This window comes from Xiphias gladius, chromosome 5 (assembly GCF_016859285.1).
Source record: "Xiphias gladius isolate SHS-SW01 ecotype Sanya breed wild chromosome 5, ASM1685928v1, whole genome shotgun sequence".
Classification (NCBI taxonomy): Eukaryota; Metazoa; Chordata; class Actinopteri; order Istiophoriformes; family Xiphiidae; genus Xiphias; species Xiphias gladius.
In genome coordinates this window covers 1,588,276-1,604,298 of record NC_053404.1, presented here as the reverse complement: position 1 = coordinate 1,604,298, position 16,023 = coordinate 1,588,276, and the positions used below count along the sequence as shown (strand labels likewise).

At 41.3% G+C, this 16,023-nt stretch overlaps 1 protein-coding gene across 3 annotated transcripts in view; it reads right to left on the bottom strand.

Moving 5' to 3' along the window:
* LOC120789816 (NEDD4-like E3 ubiquitin-protein ligase WWP1) overlaps nt 1-16,023 on the bottom strand; it is a 34,605-nt gene that overhangs the window by 10,772 nt on the left and 7,810 nt on the right. For 2 of the 3 annotated variants that reach the window (XM_040126862.1, XM_040126861.1), the window contains exons 2-12: nt 14,069-14,123; nt 12,113-12,204; nt 11,713-11,851; nt 8,227-8,351; nt 7,780-7,932; nt 7,467-7,539; nt 4,082-4,263; nt 2,667-3,087; nt 2,306-2,401; nt 1,470-1,644; nt 161-215 (exon numbers count right to left, since the gene is read on the bottom strand). In XM_040126862.1, coding sequence (XP_039982796.1) covers nt 161-215; nt 1,470-1,644; nt 2,306-2,401; nt 2,667-3,087; nt 4,082-4,263; nt 7,467-7,539; nt 7,780-7,932; nt 8,227-8,351; nt 11,713-11,851; nt 12,113-12,182 — 1,489 coding nt within the window. In that variant the 5' untranslated portion in view covers nt 12,183-12,204; nt 14,069-14,123. Of the gene's footprint in view, nt 1-160; nt 216-1,469; nt 1,645-2,305; nt 2,402-2,666; nt 3,088-4,081; nt 4,264-7,466; nt 7,540-7,779; nt 7,933-8,226; nt 8,352-11,712; nt 11,852-12,112; nt 12,205-14,068; nt 14,124-16,023 lie in introns of those variants that run through there. The other variant, XM_040126863.1, reaches the window with a different exon arrangement.

The window sequence follows — 16,023 nt, the reverse complement described above, 5'->3', positions numbered from 1 at the left end:
AAAACATTTGTACTTTCGTATTAACACACGTTTTTGGCATGAAAATAGGCACAATGTATACTGACACTATTCTGTACTTTTCCTACTTACTTCAAGTACAGTACATACTGACACCAAGTGAAAATGTGAATAGGATTTAGAAGGATGAATGTGAACTCACCCCAACCAGGAGGTAGAGGGCCAAGAGGATCATTCTCAGCAGACATCATGGATGCCTGGAAATGAGGGATGCACACATAGACATCCATTCAGAAAACACCAGGAAGACACAAATCTTATCAAAAATATTCCAAGTATGTAGGATATTAAAAAAGACTCAAAAAGAAAATAATCAAAAAATACATTCCACAACAGGAAAATTGGATAAAGCTCCAAATAAAAAATTGAATAAGAGGGAAAAGCTGTGTTCTGATGTGTTGACTATATGACCTCCGTGGCTGGTTACTGCTCCTGTCTTTTGATTTGTGTTGTGAGCTAATCATCATCAGTGAAGATGACATCACCGCTCAGATCAAAGGGGAGAGGGACCCTCTCAAAGATAACCCGATTAAGGCAGGGGCTGGGGTGTGCATACTTTAAGTCCTGGCGAGGCAAAGGTCTCACCTTTGGCCTGTATGAGTTGAGCTACGTTAAATTATATCATGGGGGTGAGAAAATAAAATATAGGACAATACCATTTACAGTATGAGCCGACTTAATTTATACCTTAATACAAGCATGTTGTAATGTTTGAAATTCTGACTTGAAACTTGCTTGAGTTAGGTATCGCAGTGTGTGTCATGTCTTTACATCAAATATTTTTGATTGGTTGTTATAAAGGCTGGATATGCAAAAATCAGGTCATTTTAAAGAGGTGCCTTTAAATTCTTTAAAAAGAAAAAAAGAAACAAAAAAAAAAACGAGCCATTTGAGGGCTCTAGATAACAGCAGAAGAGTTCCGGACAGTATCCATACGCGGAATATCTGAGCCATTACAGACTGCAAAGAAAAGGAAATGTGATCTCTGGCATCACAGATCACCAGAAAACGAAATTATCTTCAAGAGAGTTTTAAAAGCGGTTTCAGTCAGAGCCACACATCTCTGTTTTCTGTAGTACTGGGTAAGTGTAGTCGAACGGTCTGAGCTAAATGCACACTATTAAAGTTGAGGAGCTGATAAAAGCTAACAGCTGGAAAGATCCAGTGTGGTCAGGTGACTCAACGATGCACAGGGTTCACAGGGAAAGGATTGCGGTTTTGCAGATTGCCAGCATTTATCTTTGATCAGCATGGCCGTGTTGCTTTTTTTTGCATGTACTAGCCTGGCCCCCGTTTTAAGTGACGGGATGTTTCCATTACGTTTCCATTTAGAATGATGACAAACTCAATTACTTGGTCGATCCACAAGGCTTGCATTTTAAAAGGTGTAAATAAAAAAATTAAAACGGTGACTGAGGGGACGAGAGAATGGGTGGTGAGGATTTTCTTACGGAGTAGAGGTATCTCTGGTTGAACTGGTGCATAGCTCCCTGCAGTTGGCTGCGCTGGCTCTGCCACTGCTCAAAGTTGCGAACTGATTCCATAGTGGGACGCTGCCATGTGGTGGTGCGGGTGTTGTGGTCCACATAATAGATCCTGCCCCGGTCATCCACACGGCGCTCCCAACTGGCACAGTGAAGCAGATGGGCGGTACAATTAACAACAACACAAATGCAGGCTTGTAAACTGGTGGCTAATCCAGCCACGAGATTAAAAGGTGCACTTTACAGGTTTTAAAACTTTTGTTATTTCAACCTGACACTGACTTACAGGACATCAATTCAAAATAATTAAAGAACCTGGGGGACCTACTTGCAGATAGATTAATTCAACTACTGTAACTTTAAACGATCACCAACCAACCATAAAAACAAATTACTTCTGCCAGATACTATTTACCAAACAATAACGCTCACTGAAACTGACCAAATCACTAAACTAAAACTTGCCTCAAACAACCTTTCAGCATATTCTCTAGTGGACTTGGCATGATTGGAATAATATAACCTGCGTGTCCAGAGAAAACACCACTCTACTTCATGGGACTCAAATGCAAGTGCAAGAAATCTTGATTGAAACTATTAAACAATACCATTACTCTACAACAATTTTTGTTTAGTTGCAGCAATGGTTGAAAGCCATCTTGTGAAAACAGGGAATGAATGTGACACACGTATGCATATAGGCAAAAATCCACAGTTTAAACAGACAGATGAACCTGGCAAAGTTACAGATTCTAGTCAGAAAGGGGCTGAGGACAGACAGCGAGTGTAAGACTGATACTCACCCTGGTGGTAGTGGCTGTGGTCTTTCCCAGGTAGTAGTTCTGGTGTTGTGATCTACATAGTACGTTCTCCCATGCGGGTCTTTCCTCTGCTCCCATCTAAAACACGCAACAGTTAACAACAATTTGGAAAAGAACCAAAAAAAACCAAAAAAAACCCAAAGAAAAAGCTTCATAACGCTGTGCAACGTTGCTATATTATTGAAATAAATATATATATATAAATATATATATAAATGAAATATGAGTCCGTGTATGGGTTTGTTTGATACTCAAAAGATAGATTTTGGCTGAGGTGTCCTCATAATGTAAAAATAGGTTTGACAGGGAATGCAGAAAATGAGCAGCTGGTGGTCGTTTTTACCCTGGTGGCAGAGAATCTGAGGCTCCAGCATTGGGAACCTGCTGTCTGGGCTTGGCCCCATCTGTAGTTACAGTTGCACTGCTACTACTGTTGCCACCACCAGCTCCTGAAGCACTCGCTTCTCCCAGTGCTGGAGAGGAAGAAGACGATGATGAGGAGGTTGTGATGGTGGTGGCCCTATGGGTTGGGGAGGTGAATGTGGAGGAAGCAGCAGTAGTGCCATCAGGAGGCCTAGCAGCAGAAGAGGAGGCTGGAGCCTGTGTGGAGGGTGGCAGGGGTTGAGATGTGCTATTTGGTGCTGTGACAGAGTCTGGCAAGACACCATCTTGACTGCAGTCCTCGTTTTCATCTGCAGGGGACAGCACATCACCTGTTGTAATTGATGATGGCCCGAGAGCAACATCACAGGACTCCCCGTTGACTGCAAGCAAGTCAGAGAAAGACAATAGTGCTGTTTAAATGCATGGACCGACTCGATGTCAGTGTCGTCTCAAGTAAAAGAATTGCCTTTACATGCCTGACTGTACAACAAGGGCCCATTAGTCTAGTAGTCTAGAAACCTGCGTATGTACACATGCATCAGGGTTATATCATCTGGTTCATCAGCATGTGTCTATGTAAAGGGAAACATATCCACTGACAGAGGGAATTTAAGGGTTGAAATGGATATTCAACTTCTTAACTCAAAAACTGGTATCTAAGAAACACTCCAAACACTGGCTTGGTCTCTGCACCAAAAGTCTTTGTTCAATGCAACAAGCAGCTTTTGACCACTGGGTGCTTTGTAGGGCTGGCACTCATTATTTGAATTTCAAACTGTACATTCAAATATGGGGAAAAAAGGACTATTCTTAAATATATCAAGACACCAAACCACCTGAGAAGTTATGTGTGGAAGCGTTTTCAGTATTTTTCAGTACACTGCACTCTGCTGTCTCTCTCTTTCTGTCTATCCCTCCAGGGAGTTTTCGACAGAGGTGCTGATATCAGCAGAGTTTACAGACCTCACCTAATGAAAATGAATCTACTTCTTCTGTAGTGTTCACTAGGACCAAGTGAACCATGAAGAATTTAAAGTGGTCTGAGCCCTGCCAAGGCAACACAGTGAATACCTGCTAGAAATATGCACATCTATATCTGAGGTGCTCTGACAATGATTTACATTATTCAATCTTTGACCTGATCTTATACACCAGCTTGTAAGTAAATAGCTCATTAAGTAAATATTTTGTCCAGTTCTCGAGTGAATCATATCAAACAATATTACCACTCAAAGGGAATAATGGCCGCAAAGGAGAAAAGCACAACAAAGCACTGAAAAGGTCATAAACATGCCATTCAAAAAAAAAATTCAGGGATTTTATTTTAACCCTTCTAAGTTACTGTAATTCCCACGTTGTGAAATGCAAACTTACCTGTCCTACTCTCTGTGTCACTGTCTGAGGGTTGGTGGACTGGGGTGGAGTTGGGTGTGGTGTCTCCATTCACGACATGACCGAGGGCAGGGCTGCAGGTGCTGGAGGGCACCTGACCATCCACACCGTTGGAGGCTGAACAGGAATCTGACCTCGGGCCCAAGTCTGTACCATTCACTGTGCTTTAGGAGAAAACACAACCCATCCTTAGTTAACTAGCATAATCTAAAACTACATGTTATACATGAGATATAATTTATACGTATACATTTCTACTACAACTAAAAGAGGTAAATTCTACGAACAAAAAAAAAACTCAAGTTTTCGTTTTGATACTGGCTCAGGCACGAAATAAATTTGTTTTACAGGGCTTACTGAGAGAGAGCCAAATGTGTGCTGCTTCCACTCTTTGTGGGAGTGTCAGATAAAAGACTCTGAGATGTGACATTGAGACTATTATCTTGCAGGGGTAAGGACCGGACATTATTTGGTGGCGTGGTGATGTAATGGGCACATCTGAAGGGGCCCTTTTGTGAGCCAGCAGAGTTCAGTCAGTGCCACAGTCGTGCCCACATTAAGACCACTACAGGATGTGCCATATGTCTAAAGTCAAGGCTTTGTCTAGGCAAGAAGTAATAAGAAAAAAGCAACCAAGGAGAAAAAGTCACAAAGAGTCACAAGTGCAGACCACTCCAAAGAATGTTGATTTTACGACTTAGCATAACCGCAAAACATAAAAGATGTTCCTATACAACTACCCAATGACCGGTAACACGCACCGCAGAGGAAGTGACACCAACAAATTTCCTACCAAATCTGCCACGTTTAAATTTCAGTGTAGAGCCAAGCAGAGGCTGGCATTCCTTCCAGTGATTATATTGATGATATTTTTTCAATTTGTAGCTACTATAGCACTTTATTTTGATAATTTCATCCATGTTTCAATATTAATAGGTTAACTACAAATACTAAATCCAAGGCAACTGGTCTTGCTGCGTAAGTACTGAAATCTGATGCAGGGAGAAAAATGAGGTACAAAGACAAAACAGATGAGCAGTTATTGAAATTCTTTAACTAGAAACACACACACACAGTTTGAACCAAATAAAACATCGTACTGCAGCAGCCAGCTCGGAGGCCAGTATTAGGTGTTTTAACAGGCTGTGACACACGGTGCCTCTGCCGCCACAGAAAGGGTCTCCCTACTTGACTGTGTTAGGAAACAGTAGAAACACAAACTAACTGGAATGGAAGGAAAGAAAGGAGGAAAAAGAAAAAAATAGAAATCAAGGCAAGGTGGAAGGAAGAAAAGGCAGGAAGAAAAGACTAAAGAAGAGAAAAATAAACACAGGGAGGTAAGTTGAAAGAGAAGATCAGAAAAGATAAGAGAGGAAAGGGCATGAGGACTGCCAGAAAACACACCAAAGCATAACTGTGATTTCAGAACACGAAGGACAACAAGTTAAAGAGACAAAGAGAGAGACACAATTGGAAGGAAGTAGGTCAGAGGGTTCCCCAAGCATCTGCTCAGAGCTAAACTGCCAACTAATGCTGTTTGGCCACCTTTTATATACTGAAAGTGAAGTCACATTTTGGGAAAAGAGCAGAGAGTCTAAGGATGACTTTGGAATGAAAATAGCACTGCACTGAAAACAAATATGGAAAAGGGGGGGGGGTCATCATCCACAGTTATATCCACAATTTTAAAGGCTAATCAGAAGGTAAGATCTTGCGCTGCAGCGAGATTAAACAACCCTGGAAAGTTATCACGCTAGTGTCCTCCATTTTTGTAGCAAAGAACATAACAGTATTAGCTTAATAGCCTAACCTATGGCATGCCCAACTGACCTAATAGTAAAGTTTTATAGAGCCCTCTGCTGGCAAAATACTTCAAGCGATCTGTTGCGCTGCCTGACTGTAAATTTTGAATTTGAACAAGTCATTGCAGTTAGAATATTAACTTTTTCCTCCACGTTGGAACCACAGTTCTAAATTTGGAACAAGAATGAACAGCCCTAATAGTATACAGGAGCATGGTGTGAGCTCAGATTCAGTGAAATTCATCATAACTCACTGGACAACGATCCTCAACATATGGCCAATGCAACCACAGAGCTTTTCAGGGTGAAGAGGTGGAATATCCTCGACTGGTCGAGTCAGTCGCATTAACTCAGTCCACCTGAGCAGCAGTCCACTTGGTGAAGACCAGACTAAAGGCAGCGGACACCCCACAACAAGAAGAGCTGAAGGGGGCTGCAGTGAAGCTCTGCGAGAGCATCACCAGTGAAGATACAAAGTGTTTGGTGCTATCTGTGGTTCAGAGACTTCAGCCAGTCAATGACTGCAAAGGATTTTACACTAAATATTAAATATTTAATATGATGGTTTTGTTTGACTTCATGTGTATCTTCTCATTTACTTTTGAACTCCTAAACTTGGGGCACTATGTGTTTAAAGGGCCATATCTCCGACACAGTTCTTTCTACATTGATGTAAACCTGCTGAAATTAATGCTGAGAATTGGCACTTTACCATAGTATTATTTCATTTCAAATACAATGTGCTGAAGCCCAGAGCTTGAAGAACACAAAATGTGTAACCGACCAAATGCTTCCGGTCTTGACTGTACTAACACCTGCAAAAGTCCTCTAAACCACCTCTGTGGCAGTTCCCGCTACTATAGGTGTCTCCAGGAGCTCATTTCCCCATGAAGACACACACAAACACACAGATTCACAAGGTGAAAACGATAACAACCCCGCTGTCGCGGCTGGTAAATATCAAAATATCTCGCTTGTGTCTTGCAGTCCTCTCAGCAACTGCATTGCAGAGAGCAGCCGAGCAGCCAGGCAGCGCCCCCCCCCCACACACACACACACAACCAACCTCCTCTCTGATGCGACTAGCAGACATGCTTCCTTTGTGGCTTTCCAAAGAAAACCTCGTTAGACTCATTGAAGGCACTTTTACAGTGTGACAGATAATAAAGACTGGAATCAGTAGGGCAGCTGGTAGAACTTAAAAGCAGGAGAGAGAGAGAGAGACAGGAAATTTGAAAAAGCAAGACAAAGAGAGATAAAACACAGACCCCTCTGAGGTTAGGTATCAAAAGCTCTGTTAAACGAGCTACTGCAAGACAATAGAATATGAGTATTGACAGTAATGTAACATAGGCTTTCAGGTGCGCTAACACACAACTCCTTGCAGCACGTTAGCATTCCTTTACTTGAGGATAAGCATGCTCCTTTGTTTGAATGAGTTATCCTTACCAGGCCAACAAAAGTGAAGAAAAAGTGGAAATGAAGTAGACAGAATCTTCTTCCTCATGAAATATGTGGCGCGTCATAAACCGTCCCAAAATGGTTGGTTTATTTAGTTTGTTTACCTGTTGGCAGCCCTTGAGGAAGAGGACGAAGAGTCTCCATTTTCATGTATGGTATCACCATTCTGTTGGCCTTCTGGAAAGAATTGGATAAAACAATGTTAGCTTTCAGATTAGTATGTGCAAGTGTATGGTATATTTAGTAAATAGATTTAAAGAAGTGGGTTTTGGTGATAGTTTACAAGTGTTTTGTATCTGTATGCATGTTTTTGTTGCATTTTTTCTTCCATGTTGATCCTCATCTACTAGTTGCACATTGTACTTAAAACTGACAACCCAACCATTGCCCACCCCATCATAAAAATACTGCGCTCACTGGTGCCACTTGTGGCATTGTCGTTGGTAAGCTGCGCCAGTTCCTCCTGGTCTGTGTGTGCCAGTCCATCTAGGTAGACAGTCAGCTCCCCTGTGGGCACCAGAGCTCCTTTCTGCTCCATGCTCAGCTTCAGCACCTCCTTCACATTCTCCACTGTAGAGCCAAAGCATTCCAAGGTTTTTATTCTGTTTATTCTTACAATAGTTTTTTATGTTTATACAATACTTTGTCATTGGAAGGGATGGTAACGATGTGTATATAGCAAAAAGTTCAGAAAACATAGCCCTGATGTTGACTAGTCTAATTAAGTAATACCTTAATGAATCTGCTGTTGTGTGGTACTGTAGTAACTGTGCCACATCCGTATTTGCTAAATAATGAACACATGACCGCCCTCCACTTTCTATTATTATTTGGTTCTGTATGTTTGACGTGGCTTAATCATACATTTTCTGTCATGCTGCTCCAATGCTTGCATTAGGTCCAGTGTGGCTTTGCCCAGCAGAGCGTCTGCTTTCAGGGTGTAGTGACTCCATACTTTGAAATCCACCTGTGTGTGCGGTGTTACATTCCTAGATAGTCAGGAACAAACAAACAAACAAACAAACAAACATACACACACACACACACACACACACACACACACACACACACGTACGTAATTCTTAAAACAACTTTTAACACAATCCCACAAATTTACAACGTGATCTGAAAAAGGCAAATAGACGCAGTAAAAAAAAAACAAAAAAAAAAACAAATAGCATTGTGAAAGCACAAACCAGTTCATCAGTGTTTTTCTGCTGTAGTATTATACTATATTATATTATAAAGTCAGACAAAATGGCATAGCGGTGTTACAAATACCTCCAACACTGATATGTATTTAGCACCAGTGTACTCAATCACTAGTATTTTTAATACTTTTGTCCAGTGTGGATTCACTAAGCACAAGGACTCTTTTGATTTTCAGTATAATTTAAGAATACATAATGTTAGTGTTTCAAAACATCTATCTGAATTCCACACGTCCGGGGAAGCCCGATGAAAACGTAAAGAGCAAGACATATGTACATATAACAAATACAACCATCCTTTACCAGCTCCTCCCTTCAGCATCTGCTCCCCCTCAAAAATTCTCACAAGAATAACTTGTCGTTGCTGCATGCCGAGCGACTGATGCAGTCAGCTCACATAATGCGGCTTCCTTGTGTGATCTGTCCTCACACTAATTGAACACTACACAGGCAAAGTCATTGTATTCATGGTTGAGCACATTAGCCTGAAGAGAAATATCTAGTTTTAAAGCCTAAGCTCCATGTGTAGGCCCCACTAGTGTTCCAAATGATACAAAGAGCTCAGTGTGTTGTACAGCATTTTCCCTTGTTCTAATAATTATCAGATGAGCCACCTGAATGTTTTTTGGTCGTTATATCTAAAATTGAAAAAGAATACTTTTTTTTTAAACATGTTTCAACACAGTGTTTCCCATATATTTATATATTTGTGGCTGCCTGCCACAATATCAACATTAACCACAACATATTGATTGTCTGTAGGTTTTTTTATTTTTTTTTTAATATTTCAAATGGTAAAAACTTATCTCATTGTATAGCTGAGTGCAGTGCAAGTGGATAACATAAATGTTAATTTTTTTTTAACTCTGACGCAGAATTTTTGCTCCCTCAATCCAGATGAACATTGAAAAATATTTTCAAAGACTCAAAAGGGCCCGTCCTGAGGAGGCACAAAGACCAGAGAGTCTGGACCAGAGGTATTAGCCAAACAGAGTACCCATAAACTTCAGTAAAACACGTGAGGAAGGTGAACAGTCCGACCAGTGCAGTTAGCTATCAAATTAGTTTGTTTTGAATATTTTTCTGGCTTTGACCAGTGCTGCTGTGTCAGCTAAAGCAGCAAGAGAGGGTCAGGAAGGGACAGCTGTAGCTAATGAAGAGAGGGATGTAGGAGGAGGAGGAGGAGGAAGACAGCAGCCAACATGCTTCGGTGGGAGAGCCAGCTAGGGCAGAAGCAAAATGTGAGATTGACAGCAAACACAGAGATAGAGCTGTATATACTGTTCAGTTATTTATCTGTCACAAAGGACTTATTTATGGTTCTTACCATACCATACTTATTTTATATATGATATTATTTAATACTATCGTACATAATGTATTATATACGGTCAGCTACCACCACTAATACACCGATCGGCCACAACATTAAAACCACTGACAGGTGAAGAGAACAACATTGATCATCTCGATACCAGTGGCACTCGTCAAGAGGGTGGGATATATTAGATAAACAGTCAGTTCTTGAAGTTGATGCGTTGGAAGCAAGAAAAACGGGCAAAGGTAAGGATCTGAGGGACTCTGACAAGGGCCTAATTGTGATGGCTAGACGACTGAGTCAGAACATCTCCAAAACGACACATCTTGTGGGGTATTCCCTGTATGCAGCGGTTGGTACCTTCCAAAAGCAGTCCAACCGGTGAGCTGGCGACAGGGTCATGGGTGCCCTTGGCTCACTGATTCACGTGGAGAGCGAAGGCTGGCCCATGTGGTCTAATCCCACAGCGGGGCTACTGTAGCACAAATGGCTGAAAACCTTAATGCTGGCTATGATAGCAGAACATACAATGTATCGCTTCTTGCTGCGTATGGGGCTGGGTAGCCACAGACCGGTCAGAGGGCCCATGCTGACCCCTGTCCACCGCCAAAAGCGCCTACTATGTGGGCACGAAGGTCATGAGGCATGAGTGTCAGAACTGGACCATGGGGTAATGAAAGAAGGTTGCCTGGTCTGATGAATCACGTTTTCTCTTACATCATGCGGTTGGGCGGGTGCTTGTGCGTCGTTCACCAGGGGAAGAGATGACAGCAGGATGCACTATGCGAGGAAGGCAAGCCGACAGAGGCAGTGTGATGCTCTAGGCAATGTTCTGCTGGGAAACCTTGGGTTCTGGCGTTCCTATGGATGTTACTTTGACAAGTTCCAATTTCCTAAACATTACTGCAGACCAAGTACACCCCTTCATGGCAACATGGCAACAGTACTCCCTAATGGCAGTGGCCTCTTTCAGCAGGCTAATGCGCCCTGCCACACTGCAAAAAAATGGTTCAGGAAGGGTTTGAGGTACATGACAAAGAGTTCAAGGTGTTGATTCCTCCTGTCCTACATCCTACATCCCTCCAAATTCCCCAGATCTCAGTCTGATCGAGCGTCTGTGGGATGTGCTGAAAAAACAAGTCCAATCCATGGGGGCCCCACCTCGCAACTTGGAGGACTGTAAGGATCTAATGCTAACATCTTGGTGCCTTTTACCACAGGACACCTTCAGAGGTCTTGTGGAGTCCATGCTGCTACGGGTCAGAGGGGTTTTGGTGGATCGAGGGGAGACCTACACAATATTAGGCAGGTGGTTTTAATGTTGTGGCTCGGTGTAGAATATAATTCTGTGGGACACTGCAACAGACTCATGTTTATTACATGAAATATACAGTACATTAGCTGACTAAAAGACCCCCTAGAGAGGAGGAAAGATCTGTCGCTTTTCTTTCTCCAAAGCTTTTTACATAAGCACAGGCCATTTGACGATCAGCACTTTTTCTAGGAGCCTTCTATTTGAGTATGAGAAGACAGATGATTGTGGTGGTCTCAACTTACATTGCCTCTCTCATTTTATCTTCCCTAAATAATAAAATTAATTTAGATTCGTGGGCTATTCTCCTTCACTCACTTCTCGAGCACAATGTGATCACAGACCTGTGTCCACATATGAATATTATGTATACAGATATTAAAGACAGAAAATGGAAAGAGAAGACCAAGAAAATGTGGCATTAAGATAAAGAAATAATGCATTATGACACACACGCGCGCGCGCGCACACACACACACACACACACACAAGGAAATTGTGCTCCTTACAGAGTGAGCCTCTCATCCCATTTAGGACTGGAGGAGCTGTGAGACTTTGCCGTGCGGCGTGACTCCCCCTCCGCTGTCACCTCCACATAAATGGCAGTCCCAAACAGGCTCTTCTTCCTCTTGATTTTGGCACAGGAAACTGGCAGCACATGAAGGAAGCAAAGAGACAAGTGAAAAATCTTTACTTTCAAGTTTTCACTATATGGCTGGCACTCTTGTTCAGGTATTAAGATTTAATAAAGTGAGATATTATTGATCCCATTAGGAAAAACCTTTTTTCACAAAGGAATTCCTGCTGACACATTGCTTCGGTGTGAGGTCTCCGAGGGAGTGACAGGGTCTAGACTGTGAGACCAACCCTCCACTCCCACACATCACAGCTCGCTGTTTTTGGACTCACCAATGGCATGAAGCTGTGACGTTCCTATGTGGTTATGGCTAGACTCTGCTCTGGATGAGGCCGTGGCCATGTCATAAGCCACAGTGGGAAACCTTTAAGACCCCCCCCACACACACACACACACACACACACACACACACACACACACACACACACACACACACACACACACGAACAAAGCAAGTCAAGTCAAATTTATTCATGAATCACGCTTAAAAACAACAATGGACCAAAGTCAATAAAAATAGTAAAAACCATAAAACAACACAGGAAAACACAAAGACCAGTTTAAAAAAAACAATAAAAAGCAATGAGGCCATAAACAATAAAAAAAATAATAAAACAAACTCTCATACTGAGTGAAAGGCCAAGGAATAAAAATGTGTTTTCAGACGGGATTTAAACAGGCAGTGAAGGGACCAGCCTAACATGCAGAGGCAACTCGTTCATAAGTTTTGGGGCTACAACTGCAAAGGCACTTGGGACAACTGGAAGCAACTGGTCGGCGGACCTGGGTGATTTTGATTGAACCTGTGGTTGTAGAAGGTCAGAGAGATAGGTTGGAGCTAGCCCATTTAACGAGTTTTAGGAGAACAATAAAATCTTAACATCAATCCTAAAACATACAGGGAGCCAGTGAAGGGAAAATGTGCTTTCACTTGCGTGTTCCTGTTAGAAGACAAGCCACAGCATTCTGGCTAACACCAACAAAAAGGGGATTTTAGTAGTCAAGTCAGGATGAGATAAAAGCATGAATAACCCTTCAAAATCATTAAATGATAAAAATGACTTGACCTTATATAAAGAGCCCCAGCTGGAAAAGGCTAGATTTGATCACAGAATGTATCGGTTTGTCCATTTTAAAAATCACTGTCCATTATCAGACCAATATTTCTTACAGTGGGTTTTTCCTGTGGTTCCAGGGAACACACGTCCATTTGAGAGATATTGCAGGCACCACTGAGTCCAAACATCAGGACTTAATTTTTACTCTCATTAAAGTTTAAAAAAATTAACAATGGTTTCAAAGAGTTTCTTTCTTCTTTCTGTTTCAAAGGCAGCTAAATTTGAGTCTCATCTGCCAAACAGTGGAATGAGATGCCATATTTTCTAAGAATGGACCCTATGGGGAGCATGTAAAGGGAAAATAGGATGGACCTGAGAATAGACCCCTGAAAGACTCCACAAGGGTGAAGTGCTGAGGAAGATACAGAGTCACCAGGGCTGAGAGAAAAACTTCTGTCAGACAAGTAAGACTCGAACCACGCCAGAGCAGTACCTTTAACGGCAACACAATGCTCCAGGCAAGAGATGAGGATACTATGGTCTACTGTGTCGAATGCAGATGTGAGATCTCAAAGCGTAGCAATGGCGGAGTCCCCAGAGTCAGTAGCTAATTAAAAAATCATTACAAACTTTTAGAAGTTCAGATTCAATGTTGTGAAGGGCTTTAAAACCAGACTGGAAAACCTCAAGAATACCAGGTATTTCTAAGAAAGATTGCAAACATCAAACACACAGGGCATATATCCATTAAATGAGGGTTCCAGTACAGCTGAGAAGTCTTACGAGCCACTAGCACATTCTGAAAATTTTGTTGTTGCACTCAACAAACACCAAAGTAGAAGAATCAATCGTAAACGGATCTGAGTGAGCTGAATGCTGCTTTGGCTTATGGCTCCCGTTTGTGCTTCGTCCATGCTACTGTAATCTGCACATTTATACGCACTGTCTGTCCATTTTACAAGTTTTTGTGGTATACAGGTTTTTTCGGTTGAGATCGTACAAGCTTTTGGTGGAAAGTGGCTCAAAATCCTTTGTCTTTACTCCAAAACATTTCACACTTAATATTTATCAATATTAAATTCAACATTATTTTATTTACTTTAATCATTTCTCCATATTTTAATTCCTCATAACCCTAACGGAGAAAAAAAAAAAATCATCTATACTCACAATTGGTGTGTGCTGCTAGACCCTCCGGTTCAGCCTACTCCGTGTCCCATGGTTCCTTTGAAACAGAATAAGAACTCATTTTTAGGACAAGGCTCAGCATAGCTGGTGCAAATTGGCCTCTGATTAAGAACCTATTTATCTGTTTGGATGTTTATATCTCACAACATATCGCAACAATGGTTTCACACATATTAACAGTTGTGTTCCCCAACATGGAGGAATAAATAGGACATTATGTGAAAAGCCTGTTGCTTTGCTTTTTCCACTGTCACACAGTATTATTAGATATATCTTTTTATGCAAAACTGCCAAAAACCTAACTAAAACCAATCACACCTACAAATGACTGATGCTTGTTTTATCAGTGATCAGCTTCAAAACTCTGTGTTGCTCAGAGCTGACTTCTCCACTCACAGCAGCAAAATTGACTTCTTTTCAGTGAAATTATTTTTGAGCAGCGATTAAATTTTACTATTACACTACTGCTTTGTAAAGGTCAGCCAAATTTGAGAGCACTAGCTTCAGTCTATTCAACAAATTCCTGGTTCCAATCCCGAACCGGTTCATGATACCTATCCCTAATCTTCCAATTCGTCTCTTTGATATTCATAAAGCAATCACACAAGATGTAGTTTGCTTCTTCGTGGTTCTACTTTGCACAGACTGAGTTTTTGAAATATGAAACACAAAGAATAAGAATACTGAACAGTTAAAGGACGTTTCAGCTTTGTTTTCACTGTTCAGCTACTGATGCAGATAACTGGGTTAAAGTGAACCTGTTTTAAACCTATCTGAACACTAAAACTGCAATGTGCCATGTTCTGTTGTAAGCCTTAAAGCTGAGTCTTGGAGTTGACCTGCATCTGCACATCACAGTTCCTGAGCAGAATGTTACAGTGTGGTCCGGTTTCTTTTCACCATCTTGGTACCAGTTCCTCTAGCATTAATACCACAATGCTGGCAAAATGCATGTTCAGCCCGTTTCAGACATGCTCCTCAATTCATTATTGCGCTTGCAATTTTATGCGACGACTTGATGTTTACATTTCTGTAAAAGTACATCAGCAATCTGACTAGGTAGGACCATGTCACATTTCCATTACATGATCTACACAGATCAAGTCACATTAATGTAAATGCTACAGCAAGCACAAATTTAAATACACTAAATGCACTACAAGGAGGAAAAAAACTCACCAGAAAAACCAAATTAATGATTGTCAGACTATCAGCAAAGTATCCCTAAATGTTAACTTTCATTCATGCTAACTGATTACAGTATAAATGAATATATATGAATATTGTGAATGATTGTACTATATCATTATACTATACTGTACTGTATTATCATTTTATAAAGAAAAAACCATTATATACAGGGCATAAGTATTTTTTACAGTCCTTAATCATGCTTGAATGTCATGGTCAAACTACGAAATTAAGACACATGTTATGGAAATACTCTTGAATGTTTAAAAGAAACTGTAGCTAGTAAATGAAACTGTATGTGCAATTACGCTTGATCTCAGGGACCAAGAGAATATAACAAAACACCAAGCTGAAGACAACATGCCACAAAACGCCCATTAATTGTCAGAGTCTCAGCTCCACTCGCCACTGAGTCACACACCCCGTTTCCTGTTCCCATGCAAAAATGATCACGGCACCAGATTGAAACATTCGCTGGTTGTTCACCCAACACTGACCCCAAGTCAGAGCAGGCAGCTTTTAAGCAGCTTAGAAGGAACCCATTTAAAAAGACATAGACAGTCAGTACCAGAGCTGACTGATCAGTGTAGAGGCTATAGGGCAGATGGAGACGAAAAATCATCCATGTGTGGAGCACAGTACCGGTCACAGCTAAATCAGCTATCTTGCTACCCTCAAATTTTCATAACAAATGAGTTCAATTGTGATTTGATAGGCAAATCAGCCGTCTAAAAGTAAAAGCTCTG